General features: G+C 34.6%; 1 protein-coding gene across 1 annotated transcript; it reads left to right on the top strand.

The window, feature by feature from the left end:
* The first annotated feature begins 1,121 nt into the window (after positions 1-1,121).
* ABO6 (DEA(D/H)-box RNA helicase family protein) lies at positions 1,122-7,767 on the top strand. The gene is made up of 18 exons (XM_078997433.1): positions 1,122-1,451; positions 1,817-1,971; positions 2,084-2,171; positions 2,260-2,487; positions 2,606-2,890; positions 2,988-3,147; positions 3,243-3,373; positions 3,436-3,606; positions 3,714-3,986; positions 4,073-4,267; positions 4,341-4,544; positions 4,629-4,698; positions 4,781-4,929; positions 5,002-5,310; positions 5,445-5,504; positions 6,597-6,749; positions 6,836-6,946; positions 7,067-7,767. The coding sequence occupies exons 1-18, from the start codon at positions 1,182-1,184 to the stop codon at positions 7,535-7,537; spliced, it is 3,483 nt and encodes a 1,160-aa protein (XP_078853559.1). The 5' UTR covers positions 1,122-1,181; the 3' UTR covers positions 7,538-7,767.
* Positions 7,768-15,581: the final 7,814 nt, after the last annotated feature.

Here is a 15,581-nt window from a genome sequence, read left to right on the forward strand (position 1 = left end):
TTACCGTTGTATTCCTATGGTCAGGGTCTTCAACTTTAGTTTAGGTTGTGCTAGCTAAAGATCGCTCGATCTCTAATTCGAGTTTTTAGTTGTCTACTGCTAGGTCAGAAATTTCGTAAAATCATAACTTCCTCATACGAAGTCAGATTTGGGCGTTCTTTTTATGTATGTTCTCGGTTTAATGATATCTATGACTTTCATTTAGATACCTAAGGCTAAAAAGTATTTTATTGAAATTTCTCGTTTTATGCTTAACAACGCTTTACCGGTAGTATTACGAATCTTTGATTGGTCATAACTCCTTCGTTATAACTCGGATTTTAGTGTTCTTTATATTTTTGGAAACCTTATCACGATATCTACCACATAGTGTACTCAAACGAAGCTTTTTGAACATTTCATTTTCGATGATATTTTTATTACTTCACAAAGAGGTTACAAGACTCAACTTTTAGACATTACATTGACCTGAAATAACGGGTTGTTACACAAACTCAAGAGCTTTTAACTTATGATTACTAATTAGTAATCACTAATAACTTTTTATTTTCATTTCTTTTATAAGGTTGTAAAGTTTATTTTTCATATTTTTTATTATTCGTTGTATATATATGTTTTTTAATACAAATGTTATAATAGATGTTTTTCTATTTTTATGTTATTAAAAGTTGCAGTTCATAGTTTTATTCATACGTCTTGTTATCCGTTATATTATCTTTCATTTGATATATAATTTACACAATTTTAAACGATTTATAAAATTATCACATAATTATATATATCACAATGATTTAAAAGTTAAACTATAATGTTTAATAAAACTAATATGTTAACTATATGTTTGTTTTACTACTAACATTTTGTTTGAAAATAAAAATATTAAATAATAATTTAATAAAAATTATTATTTTAACTATATAATTTTATTCTGTGCATTCACTTACTATCATCCTATAAGCCCGCTTATGAGACTCCATGATTATTTTAATTTTCTTTTTATTTACTTTTTGACACAAATGCTAGTAAAATGGTTATACTTGCAAAATTCTCAAAAAAAAATCAATTTAAAGTTCTAAGTATTTAAATAAAAAGAAAAGAAATACACTTTATAGGGCTGTTGCTTTTCCTCCCGCCACGGCTCGAAGTTAACACTGAGCCATGCCCCAATCTTGGTCGGCAATATGCATTCCAGGTTAGGGTTTCTGTTGACATCCAGTTTCAGAAGGAAATCTCCACTTTCTACTTTCTTCATACACGATACTTCCTCAAAAAGTATCCTGCTTGATTCTTCTCGGGTATTATATCGGCGTTCTTCTAACATTAACAATGGAGCTCCCTTTTCCCGATTCCTTTCATCGATTTTGCACTATGGAGGGGCACGTTATCTTAGCAGCCACGCAGTTGATCAGTTCTCGGACGATGAGTACGAATGCGATTACGAGAATAACCCGGTACTTTTTCGACTCTTTCGTGTTGAATCATATGATTGTATACACAGTATTCATTACATTTCATAAAAGGGCTGCACTTTTATTTTTTATTTGGATTTTGTTGCATACAAATACAAGTATCAACATCAAAATCTCCCTATTTGCAAATTGTTATTAACCAATTTGATGTCATTTTCTAATTAACTTATTGCATTTAAATCAATTTCAAAGTTGCATATAATCCCAGTGACTCTGAAGACCAGATGCAGCTCATTGGGTTGTTTTTCCCTGGATTGTTATTTAACATCCTTCCATCCGTGTTCTAGCATCAATTCAGCAACCTAATTTAAAGTTTGAAGTTGGAATTCACAAACTTGTTCTTGTAGGCATCATCATCAGTGGCAAATATTGACGAATGGAAATGGAAACTTAGCATGCTTTTACATAGCAAAACAGAGCAAGAGATCATAACCAGAGACAAAAGAGACAAGAGAGACTATGAACAAATATCTAACCTCGCCAAGAAAATGGGCCTTTACTGGTAGTTGACTTGATATCTACATCCTTTTGTCTCTTTCCCATATATTCATGAATCTTGATTATGCACATATTTTTTGTTTTCCCTCCTCTCACACTAATCATCACATGTTCAGTGAAATATATGGAAAAGTAGTGGTTGCAAGCAAGGTCCCTCTTCCCAACTATCGCCCAGATCTTGATGATAAACGCCCCCAAAGAGAGGTAAGACTTTTTTCCAGTTTCTTTCAGGAAATTCTCTTACATGCAACCGGTGATGGGTATTTTAGTCTTTATGGTCCACTGAATGTAGGTAGTCATCCCATTAAGCTTGCAAAGAAGAGTAGAAGGTTTACTCCAAGAACATCTTGACCGAATGCAATTGAATTCTGGAGATGTCACGAGTGAATCTAGTCATCATGCTGAGCTGGCGAACAGGGGTAGTAATGGTAATCCAGACTCTTTAGTAGATGGATCTCTTATGGAAAAGGTTCTTCAAAGACGTAGTTTACAGATGAGAAACATGCAAAGATCTTGGGAGGTATATATTGAAAATAACTTCATAACCTCACAACAAGCCTTGAATTATCAATACATTTTCAGTTTTTCAAACAAAACAAAACACAATTTGAATCTTAAATTGTTATTGTCATCTTCAGGAGTCACCAGAAGGAAAGAAAATGCTACAAGCTCGTATGTCTCTTCCTGCATTTAAAGAGAAAGAAAGACTCCTTCAAGCAATTGCACAGAATCAAGTTATTATCATATCTGGAGAGACTGGATGTGGGAAAACCACTCAACTTCCACAATACATTTTGGAATCTGAGATAGAATCTGGTCGTGGGGCATTCTGTAACATACTGTGTACCCAACCACGGAGAATCTCTGCCATGGCTGTTGCAGAAAGAGTTTCTTCTGAAAGGGGAGAGCCTCTTGGTGAATCAGTATTGCTTTTCTTTAATCTTTAATCTTTAGTCTTCACTTACTTTTTATTGCTTAAAGAAAGGCTTCATAAGCAATAATTTTTTGTTTTTTTGACAGGTTGGCTATAAAGTTCGATTAGAGGGTATGAAAGGAAAAAACACTCATCTTCTTTTTTGTACAAGTGGTATTTTGCTAAGAAGGTTGCTAAGTGACCACAACTTGCATGGTGTAACACATGTTTTTGTTGATGAAATACATGAAAGAGGCATGAATGAAGGTCAGTTTTTTAATATGATAACTTTATTTCACCTTTTATGATTGATTTCATATTTTCATTTCATTATATTTTAATCATTTGTTCTTAATTTTCAGACTTCTTATTGATTGTATTGAAGGACCTTCTCCCACGTCGTAGGGACTTGAGATTGATACTCATGAGTGCTACATTGAATGCTGAGCTTTTTTCCAATTATTTTCAAGAAGCACCAATGATTCATATTCCTGTAAGTGCTTTTATTATCTTGTTATGTTCTTCAATAATCTAATTTCATGTGTTTGAATATAGGGTTTCACTCACCCAGTGAGGGCACATTTCTTAGAAGATATACTGGAGATAACTGGTTATAAATTAACTTCTTTCAACCAAATTGATGATTATGGTCAAGAAAAGTTATGGAAAACACAAAGACAGTTAGTCCCACGCAAAAGGAAAAACCAAATAACATCACTTGTTGAGGTAATCTTTATCTGGATTCCGGTCAAATTAAGTCAACTCTACTCTAATAAAACTTTTGATTCTAAAAGAGACTAAAAGAAGTTTGAATTTTGATGTGGATATGTTAGGATGCATTGACTCAATCAAACTTTGAGAATTATAGCTCAAAAGCTCGTGATTCTCTATCTTGTTGGAATCCAGATAACATTGGATTCAATCTTATTGAAGCAGTTTTATGTCATATTTCACGTAAAGAAAGACAAGGTGCTGTTTTAGTATTTATGACAGGGTGGGATGATATTAGTTGTTTGAAAAGTCAACTCAAAGCTCATCCTTTACTTGGAGATCCCAATAGAGTTCAACTGCTGACATGTCATGGTTCCATGGCCACATCTGAACAGGTACTGCTGACATGTCATGGTTTCCATGGCAACTTAAATTAATGTATTTGATAACTTTTGATTTTTATATTTTTTTGATTATGCAGAAACTTATATTTGAAAAACCACCTCCAAATGTGCGTAAAATAGTTCTTGCTACAAATATGGCAGAAGCAAGTATTACAATTAATGATGTGGTTTTTGTGGTTGATTGTGGAAAAGCTAAAGAGACTACTTATGATGCTCTTAACAACACTCCTTGTTTGTTGCCTTCATGGATATCACAAGCATCTGCTCGCCAAGTAAGTTACCTTTTTACCCTTTGACTTGTTAGTCAAGGTAGTTGACTAATTTCTATGTTTTTGGTTGGTTTAGAGAAGGGGTAGGGCAGGGCGTGTGCAACCAGGGGAATGTTTCCATCTTTACCCTCGATGTGTTTATGATGCTTTTTCTGAATATCAACTACCTGAGCTTTTAAGAACTCCTTTAAATTCTCTTTGTTTGCAAATAAAAAGTTTGGAAGTTGGAAGTATTGGAGAGTTTTTATCAGCTGCTTTGCAGCCTCCAGAGCCATTAGCTGTAAGTGTTGTTAACTGTTCATGATGAATTGAATTTTAATGAATGATTCAAATTGCTAAATGATAAAACTTAAATTTGTTCTAGGTCCAAAATGCTGTGGATTTTTTGAAGATGATTGGAGCATTAGATGAAAATGAAAATCTTACACATCTTGGTTAGTTTATAACTTTATATTAATATATTTATAAAACATTATTTCCTAAGATTATCTTTTCTCATTTTTTTTTTTTTTATAGGTAAATATCTGGCAATGCTTCCATTGGATCCGAAATTAGGGAAAATGCTGATAATGGGTGCTTTTTTTCGTTGCTTTGATCCTATTCTTACAATTGTTGCTGGACTTAGTGTCAGGGATCCTTTTCTTTTGCCTCAAGAGAAGAAAGACGTGAGTAATCCAACTACTTTCACACAAGGGCAGTTTGGTCTTTTCCTGACATCTTTTACATGTCTATTTCAGCAAGCTAGTACAGCAAAATCAAGATTTTCTGCAAAGGATTACAGTGATCATATGGCGCTTGTTCGTGCATATGAAGGATGGAAAGAAGCTGAAAGAGAAGGATCTGCTTATGAATATTGCTGGAGGAATTTTCTTTCTGCTCAAACTCTTCAAGCTATACATTCTTTAAGGAATCAGTTTATCCATATTTTGAAAGATGCTCAAATACTTGAGACTGAATCAGGGATTAATAACAGATTGAGTCATAATCAATCATTGGTTAGAGCCATTATATGCTCAGGCCTCTTTCCTGGCATTGCATCTGTAGTGGTATGTATCCTTAATGCTTATGCTTATTTATTTAATTTACAAATTACAAATTACAAATTACAATAGAATTGATAGATAGATGAATCCATATGTTACTCAATTATATTATTTTTTGTTTTTATTATGTGCATCAGCATAGGGAGACATCAATGTCCTTCAAAACTATGGATGATGGCCAAGTCTTACTCTATGCAGTAAGTATTAAAGAAATAGCAATGCAGTTTCATTTATTTGTTTCATATATATTTTTTTTTTATTACAACAGTATAAGTATAGTTTTATTTTTCTTAAAGTCAGTTACATTTTTTGTCACTGAATATAGCATATGATTTTACAGTTTTGGTCCCAAAAAGTTTTCACTTGCATGTTTGGTTCTTATCTATGGTTTTTGTAATTTTTTTTGGCCTCTCTTCAAAGTAAAATGACTATATTTTTTGGGTAAAATTTGCAAAAATCAGCTATACTTTGGGACCTAAAATAGTCATATTACTTAGAACAAGGACGAAAAACGTAATAAGAACCTCAAATAAGGGCCAATATTGTAAAACAATACGTTTAGGGACCAAAATTGAAAAATTCAGCTATACTTTGGGACCAAAAATAGTCATATTGCTTAGAGCAAGGACGAAAAACGTAATAAGAACCTCAAATAAGGACCAATATTGTAAAACAATACGATTAGGGACCAAGATTGCAAAATTCAGCTATACTTTTGGGACCAAAAATAGTCATATTACTTAGAACAAGGACGAAAAACGTAATAAGAACCTCAAATAAGGACCAATATTGTAAAACAATACGATTAGGGACCAAAATTGCAAAATTCAGCTATACTTTGGGACCAAAAGTAGTCATATTACTTAGAAAGAGGACCGAAAACGTTATAAGAACCTCAAATAAGGACCAATATTGTAAAACAATATGTTTAGGGACCAAAATTGCAAAATTCAGCTATACTTTGGGACCAAAAATAGTCATATTACTTAGAAAGAGGACCGGAAACGTTATAAGAACCTCAAATAAGGACCAATAGTGCAAAATAATACATATAGGGACCAAAATTGCAAAAATCAGCTATACTCTAGGACTTAAAGTAGCCATATTACTTGGAGCAAGGATGAAAAACGCTATAAGAACCTCAAATAAGGACCAATAGTGTAAAATAATATGTTTAGGGACCAAAATTGAAAAAATCAACTATACTTGTGGACAAAAATGTAACTTGCTATTTTTCTTATCATATATTTGGATATCTATAGTATATAATTTATATGATATCTGTTCAGAATTCTGTGAACACACGATACCAGACAATTCCATATCCATGGCTAGTCTTTGGGGAAAAAGTCAAAGTCAACACTGTATTTATCCGGGATTCTACTGGTGTCTCTGATTCCATTTTGATCCTCTTCGGTGGTGGTGTAGTCAATGGCGTTTCGGTAATTTTGATCCTCTTTGGTGTTACTAAATGTGTCTTGCTTTTAGCTTATGCCTTTTTTTTTTTTTTTTTTCTTTTAATTAATAGCCTGGACACTTGAAAATGCTTGGTGGGTATATTGATTTCTTCATGGATCCTAATTTGGCTGATACCTATGTCATCCTAAAAAAGGAATTCGATCAGCTCCTACAAAACAAGGTCAGTTATTAATATTAACCATTACAATCTTTACAATAAATACATTAATCATTGGACTTATAAAAAATTGGTTTATATATAATATAATATAATATAATATATTATAATCATGTTATGTAGCTTAAGGATCCGGATCTTGACATCCACAAAGAAGGAAAATATCTCATGCTTGCAGTCCAAGAGCTGGTGTCTGGAGACCAATGCGAAGGGCGATTCGTATTCGGGCGCGAAACCAAAAGGGTAAAAGAGTCAAATGACAACGATAGCTTCACAAGAGATGGAGCAAACCCTAAAAGCTTACTCCAAACCTTGTTAATGAGAGCAGGCCACTCGCCTCCAAAATACAAAACAAAGCATTTGAAAACTAACGAATTTAGGGCGTTGGTGGAATTCAAAGGAATGCAATTTGTAGGAAAACCAAAGAAAAACAAACAACTTGCGGAAAGAGATGCGGCTGTTGAGGCGTTAGGGTGGTTGACTCACACTTCCGGTTTAAAAAAAGATGAAGATGGTGAGGGTGATTTGCCTCTTGATTTGACTGATAACATGTTGAAGCTTTTGAGTAAACCGAGAAAACCAAAATCGCGATAAAGCGAGTCTTGTGATTGGATACAGAATGTATAAAGTTGAAAAAAAGGATCTCATGGTTTTGCTTTTTTTTGTGATTTGTCTCGGATCGGTTGGGATACATTGGAAAGAGGAAGAGGTTGGTGATATGGTGAGTAGTTAGATTTTTGTGAAAGCAATTATTTTTAAAGCTTGGAGGGGATATTGATATCTTTTATTTAATCTTTTATAAAGATGGCTTGGCCTTTTGTTTAGAGTGTAAGTGGCCTTTGACAAATGTAGTTGTTTTAAATAATGTTAACATGGAGAATAAGTGTTTGTATATAGTTATTCACTAAAATGACCATTTACTAATCTTTTCTCATTTTCAATAACCGGACAATGTAAAAATATAACAAAATATCATGATATAGTTGTGATTTCACAAGGCATATTTTCCAAAATCCTCTATTTTATTTCATAACCTAATTCTCTATTTTAATTCTTTGTCGCAACCGTCATTGGAAACTAAAGTGAAATGCTAGGAGGCCAGACAACAACACAATATGGTACATGCAATTGTGCCTTGGACGTTTACTGCCTCCACTACTAGAGGTATGAATCACATTGATTGAAAAGTACCTATGAACTTAAATGTAAGCTTCATCAAGCTGTTTAATCTTCACTAGGACGCCAATATGATGGAAGCTCGACAAGTACTTCAACAATCACATGCCTTAAATTTGTATCTTTTCTGTTCAGTTTACTCATGTTTGGTTTATTTATGGTAAACATATCCTGTTTATTATATTGAAGTCAAACTACAAATCAATAATGCAAACAACATTTTATTCATTTAAATCAAATGTGGGAAAATAACCTCATGTTTGGATACATGTATCCTTACTTGAATAAACATGCTTCGACATATCAACTGATAATAGAGGTCGACAACCTAGATGAGTATGCCCTTTTTAATGGGCACCAACTACATGTTTTAACTTATCGCTCCTCTCCTTCTGATGGTATACAAGCGTTATTATGTGACCAATCGGCTTGACATTTTTCCATTAACGGTGGTCTGATGTCATCTCTTCCTCTGGTATCTCCCATTTGAAGGAATATGGAAAAAGATTCACTGCCCCTATGTAGATCTGACAAATGTGTCGAGTCGTTTCAGGGTGGTGTTAAGAGGGTTTGATTCTAACCCGACCCGTTTAATTATCTTATTATGTCGTTTCAACCCGTTTATTTTTCATGTTGGGTTTCGGGTTAAGGTTTATGTTTTGTCATGTCGGGTTGATAATGGTTGAAGTGGGTTTTGAGAATACATAGTGACGAGTATGAGGAGATGGGTTGGCACTGTTGTCCAAAAATGTATACGATGGAGGAGAGGATGGTCTCATGGGAGCAAATAGAAAAACATTTTCATTGAAAATGAAATAGAGTAAACTAAGAATATTTTTAGTGGAGAGGTCTAAAAATTGGTAGCCTCCATGGTGACATGAGAAACTGAGGAAGATACAAGGGGCTATTTTGTGAGGAGTATTCATGTGGGGATAACATAAGCACCAAGAGACACGAAGATGTGTGTATGATGAAATTTGACAAAAAAAAAACGTTTAGTGTATGGAGAATTGTTTTAAAAGGTGGTGAAAGGATGTTACTTATGAGATGGACAGCCATGTGAAGAGCCTCAATCGAAATGTGGGTGGAAGATGAGCTTGGAATAGAACGGATGGTGTTGTTAATGATGCATATCATTCTCTTGGATTTCCCATTTTGTTGGGATGTATATGGCATGAGAAATAGATATCAATTTCATTGGTGTTACAAATATTGTGGAAGGAGGTGTTATTAACTCCCTCAATTATTACTATGAAATGATTTGATATACCATTTGAATTGATTTTTAACATATGCGCAAAAAAGAAGAAACTTTGAATAGACATTAGATTTTAAACGTAAAGGGTACACACGAAATATGAAAATTGGTCTAAAAAGAGAACATCATATTTTATGCCACTATGACCTTGAATTGATGAAGTCCAAAATCAGAATGAACAATTTGGAAAGGAAAGTTTGCAAGTGACTAAGAAAAGGAAAATAAAAGTCTAACATGTTTGCCTAACCGACATGCTTGACATAGAATGCTAGACACTTTATTTTTTTTCAATAAATTAAGTTAGTTTATAACAAATGATGAAATACTTGATTTCCAAGATGACAGGGATTTTTAAAAGAGATGGACCAATGGACATAAGTGCTTGAGGAGTAGAAAGATTGATGAGGTAAAGACCTCCTGTGTTGTCACATTGAAGGAGGAATTGACAGAAAAACCAAACTTATCAAATTCTATGATTCATTGGTTATCACAAGTAAAATGATGTACTAAAATAAGATTTTTGACAATTTGAAGAGTGATGAGAACATGATTTAAATGGGGAGGACAGTAGGAATCAAAAGTAAGATTGGAGTGTCCCATTTGAGTAACAGGTTTTTGGATCCATCACTGAAAAATACAAATCATGAGTTACAAATAGGACTACTAGTCTTAAGAACACTTGAAATGGAATGGAGATGAAAGGTGGTTCCAGAATCCATGTACCAACCACTGTTAATCAAGTCATTTAACGAAATTGTATGGAACAATTGTAGGAGAATGGTGGTGTCATTTTCATTTGGGTCGGTATTAAAAACTTGCTTGCTATGTTCTTTATTATTTAGGCCAATATTAAAAAAACTTGTGCATGCTGTCCAAAAGTTTGGGTTGGGCTGGCATATTGGATTGGCGAGGATCATGTGCAATTGTTCTTTGGACTACCAAAGTTGGCTAGGACAGAAGCAGTAAGCTGATAAAAGAGGGGGAAATATGTAATGAATGTTGTTGGGTTGACTTAAGAGGATTCGATAAGAGACCAAACGAGACTGAGAATATGAGAGGTCACCAAAAAACCGACGAGTGGATTGAAGTCCCAAGAAGTAAGGTGTCCAAATTATTGATCAATGAATTGCTTATCCCTAAACATTAGAGGAATAGGCATGGAGGAAAAAGTAAGGTGGGTTAGAAAATTAAAACTCTTGCACAAGGCGACTTTCATAGGCATTCAAGAAACACAACTGAACGACTACACATACATTAATGTAAATGGTTGTTGGGATTCGTTAGATTATGAATTTGAAGGGGTCAACGCAACTGGTAGGTCTGGTGGTCTACTGTCCATCTAGAATACCAATTGTTTTCAGAAATCGAAAGCCTTAAAATCCCGTTATTATCTCATTATAATTGGTAAATGGATTGGTGTAATCGGCAATACAGTCTTTGCCAATATATATGGTCCTCAAGCACCTGTTGATAATAGATTATTGTGGCTAGAATTGATTGAGTTAAAACAGGCTAACGTAGGGAACTGGATCGTATTTGGTGACTTTAACGTTGTTCGGAGAGCGGAGGAAAGGTTCAACTCACAATATTGCCCATCCAGTGCCCACGCATTCAAGTCATGGATTCTAATTGAAGGATTCTAATTGAGTCTGATTATGGACCCCCACCCTTCAAATTCTTCAACTCATGGATTCTAATTGAAGGATTTGAGAAGTTGGTTACTGATGCCTGGCTTAGATTCGAAGGTTATGGAAATGCTGATAAATATCTAGCTGCCAAATTCAAATTCTTAAAAAATGAAATCATAAGATGGAACTTAGAGACAAGGAAAGAGGAAGAATGGGAGTCAATTATCATAAAGACAAATATTGCTCATATTGAGAAAGAGCCTGAATCACGCAACTTAACCACATATGAGTTACAATCTCGGGCATGTGGTCTTCAAAGGTTACAAGAAATTGAAAAGATGGCGATTCTCAACCTAAAACAAAAGGCACACATCAAATGGTTGATTGATGGTGACGAAAACTCTCAGTTTTTCCATGGGTACATAAATGGTCGGAATAGAAGGAACCAGATAAATGGACTCATGGTAAACGACAGGTGGACCGCAAAGGTGGCTGAGGTCAAAGGTGAAGTATTTCGATTTTATCAGGACAAATTCAAGGAGAATTGGGTGTCGCGCCCTAAACTTATTAGCCCCTACTTCAGGTCCATATCAATGATGGATTCCATCCGACTAGAATCCCCATTCACCATTGAAGAAGTAAAAGCTGCTGTATGGGCTTGTGGCAGTGAGAAAGCCCTGGGGCCCGACGGATTTACATTCAAGTTCTTAAAAGCTTTCTGGAATACTATAAAAGATGACATCATGCAGCAGGTGGAACACTTCGACCAACATGGAACTCTCTCTCTCAGGTGTAACTCGTCATTCATTACACTTGTTCCAAAAATTAAAGACCTTGTTTCTCTCACTGACTACCGCCCGATCAGCCTGATCGGTACCATCTATAAAATAATTTCCAAGCTTCTAGCTACAAGGATCAAATCGGTAATTGGAAGTGTTATTGGTGATGTTCAATCCACATACATCGAGGTTCGTAACATACTCGACGGTCCATTGGTGATTAACGAATTATGCTCCTGGGAAAAAAACATCAAAAAGAAGATCCTTCTCTTTAAAGTCGACTTTGATAAGGCATTCGACTCAATTAATTGGGAATACCTTGATTCTACTCTTTCCCAGATGGGTTTTGGGTCAAAGTGGTGTTCATGGATTAAGGGTTGGCTTCAATCATCACGGGCCTCGGTGTTGGTCAACCACTCACCCACAAAAGAATTTTCAATCTCAAAAGGGGTGCGTCAAGGGGATCCGCTGTCCCCGTTTCTCTTTATAATTGCAATGGAGGGTCTAAATGTAGCTTTGTAGGTAGCTAGAGATCAACGAATCTTCAAGGGTATTGACATACCTTATTTTATTCAGCACAATAAATAAAATAAAAAGATTACAGATTGATAGGACAACTAGAAATTATGATCCATTTACTAATTCAAATGATTAAAAAGTAACCAATTCAATGTTCATGAAACTAGCAACCTAATAACCAATTAATTAATCAAATTACTAATGAATTAACCTAATGTGTAATCTTAATGATCATAAAATTAAACCTTGCATATTTTGTTAAACTATTGCTCCTTAAATGCTAAATCACTAATTAATATTGTCTAACCCTATGATTTGTGCCATTGCTAATCCTAATAGTTTATCGTAAAAAACTATTAAGATGCAAGTTACTATAATCATATTGATAGCCTATATTACATAACTTAGTTGTAAGTAATAAAATTCTAAACTTTAACAATTAAGAAAGATTGATTAATACAAAACTAATAAATAATCAACTTTATAAACTCAAATCAACAAATTATACCATAGTACTTTGGTACATCTACATCTAATAAGAAAAGAAGGTTTTTAGTGTCCCATATTTACAAAAAAACCTAGAAACACACATATAGACAATGATAAACCTTGCATTAGAACATGCTAGAATAGGATTATATCAAATTAGAACATGAAGGAAGGTATCTTTCGTGTTAGAATCTAACTCAAAGAGACATGAGTCTAGCCATCGGTCTATTATGATAGTCAACGTAAAGACCTTATCTGAGGTTAAGTTGATTCTAGAAGGAGCAGGAACCTCCAATGGATATCAAATTTAGAAGCAAGAGCAGGTGCAAGATTTAGCGTCGTCAACAATTAAGAAGTCTAAGAGTTAGAAACTCAATAGAAAAGACATAAGAGTCACAGTTATTACCTAGGATAGGAAGGTAATGTGTGGAGTCGTTATAGAAGTCCCGTTTTGTTGACGATTCCGGGACGTAATCATCCTAAGGCGGAGATAATTGTAATAAAGATAAAAATGAATTTTTTAATGAAGATTATTAAGGAAAAATAATATTAACAAAATTTATATTATATGTGACAAGGATTCTGCACATATAAAGAACGCTGAAATCCGACTTCGTATGAAGAATTTATGCTTTTACGAAGTTTCGTGATTAAACCAACACGACTCTATATCTTGTAAAAAGTGAATTTTTGATAAATTACTTTTTAGCATAAGAAATCTAAACGAAATTCATAGTAGTCGTTAAACCCAGAGAGTGCATATAAAGGATGTCCAACCCTGTCTTCATATGAGGAAGTTATGATATTTCGAAGTTTCAACATAGCAGTGAGGACACAAAAATCAAGATTCTAATTGGTTAATTATTAGCCAAAATAATCTAATCGACATTTGAAGATCTCGTAAATATGAACCTATTGATATAAAGATAGTCGATAATGGAGTTTGTATGAGAAAGTTATGAGTTTCGCACAGACTTTCACAACTTAAACGAGTCTAAATATGAATTTTTGTTAGAGAAATAATTAGATATTGAGACCTTAATGAAAGTTGTAGAGCTCATCGATAAGATTCTGAGGATATAAAGAATATCGAAAATGGAGCTCATATGCGAACGTTATGACCATTCGAAGATTTAAGGAAAATACATGATGCGGTGACGTGGCGACACCCGAGTGCGCCACATGGTAGAAGAGGCGCCGAATCTCCTTCGATGAGAAGGCGACGTGGCCTAAAGAAAATGCAACACTTGGCACCATGATACGGTGACATGTGACACCTTCTAGGGAGTGGGAGGAGCTAGCAAGGCGCTTGGGTGCGACAAGCCTCCTTGCTGTGCATGGTGTGCACCCTTTTTCCCTATATATACCCACGTCTTTTAGCTCATTTCCCACAACTTCCTTATACATATTCCTCTTTCTCTCAAACTTTCCACCATTCTTGAGAGCTCAGTTTAGGAGTTTTTAGAATCTAGTGGAGAGACTCTAAAGCGCCATAAGGCCCGATAAAATAGAGCTTTTGGGTTGGGATTTTGTCCGTGTATTGATTTTTGCTAAAACATCTGTAGGTTAAGCTACACACTTTTGATTTCAGTGTCACTTATAATTATAGTAATAAGTCATTATTATGAATTTATAAATAAGATTTATCAGTAATTCCATGTTATCATACTTATTGATCTACTTACTGGAGATGCGTCTAGAATGGTTACATTGGCTTGGTTGTTGGATTTAAGAAAAGATATTACGCCGAAATGATCCTGCCTCCCAACTGTCCTGCCTGGCTGATCCTTACTTGATAGATTTTGATGTAGACATTATGATTAGTGAGGAATCTAGATTACTATTAGTCACCAGGATCTTGAGACTAAGACTTTGTATTAATCATACTTAGGTTACGTTAAGGGAGTATCTAAGGTGTTAGGCGAAACTCTACCTAGATCGCCGGTTACCCATCTAAGTTAGGTGAGCACATAGTTACTTTCGGCTTACACATAGATATGAAGTCTTCTTAAGTTCTATATGTGCTTATATCCGTATTTTTGACATGTGTGTTTTATGCGATAAAGTAATATGATTTTACTTGTATAAATTAATTTATCATATTTAAATTTCATTAGGGGTAGTAAGGGTTTTAGGGAATAAAATAATGGTGGGAGTCCATGTATTGTCTATCCGTATTATCGGGACCAGTCATCTAACTCAATATAAATAACGACCACTGACTATTATAGGTAGTCCGGTGATAGATCGAAGGATTCAAAAAGAATGAAATCATGTTAACCAAAATGACATAATCAAGAAGAACATGAGAACGTAAATAAGATCTTGTTTTCATTAGAGAGTAAAGGAGTGCGATTACATGAAGTAAGACTGTAACATCGAGATTAGGTATGTATTATCTTTAATAGTGCAAAGTTATAAGTTTCAGTAATTAACTTGCTCACGACGTGAAGATTGCCTTTTCACGTCGTGAGAGTTGATCCGGATGCATGCATTATTTAAAAGTCCACGACATGAGCAGTATAGTGCTCATGACGTGAAGGAGGCTAATGACCAAAAACCCTCAATTTTCAGTATTTAAGGGAATAAGAGGGCTAGGGTTTCTCACCGTTAGCCTCTATCACCCTCTAAGCCTCTAGAAACCCTAATCCTACCTCTGCTTAAGATACTTTGCCTTTTAGGTTCATTTCTAGCTTATAGGATAAAGAAAAGAAGAAGAAGGAAGTACTTTAGTGTTGGTGTAGGCAAAGAATCATCATCATCATCATCATCATCATGTTTTGTTGCTT

This window comes from Lactuca saligna, chromosome 5 (genome assembly GCF_052625555.1).
Source record: "Lactuca saligna cultivar CGN05327 chromosome 5, ASM5262555v1, whole genome shotgun sequence".
NCBI lineage: Eukaryota > Viridiplantae > Streptophyta > Magnoliopsida > Asterales > Asteraceae > Lactuca > Lactuca saligna.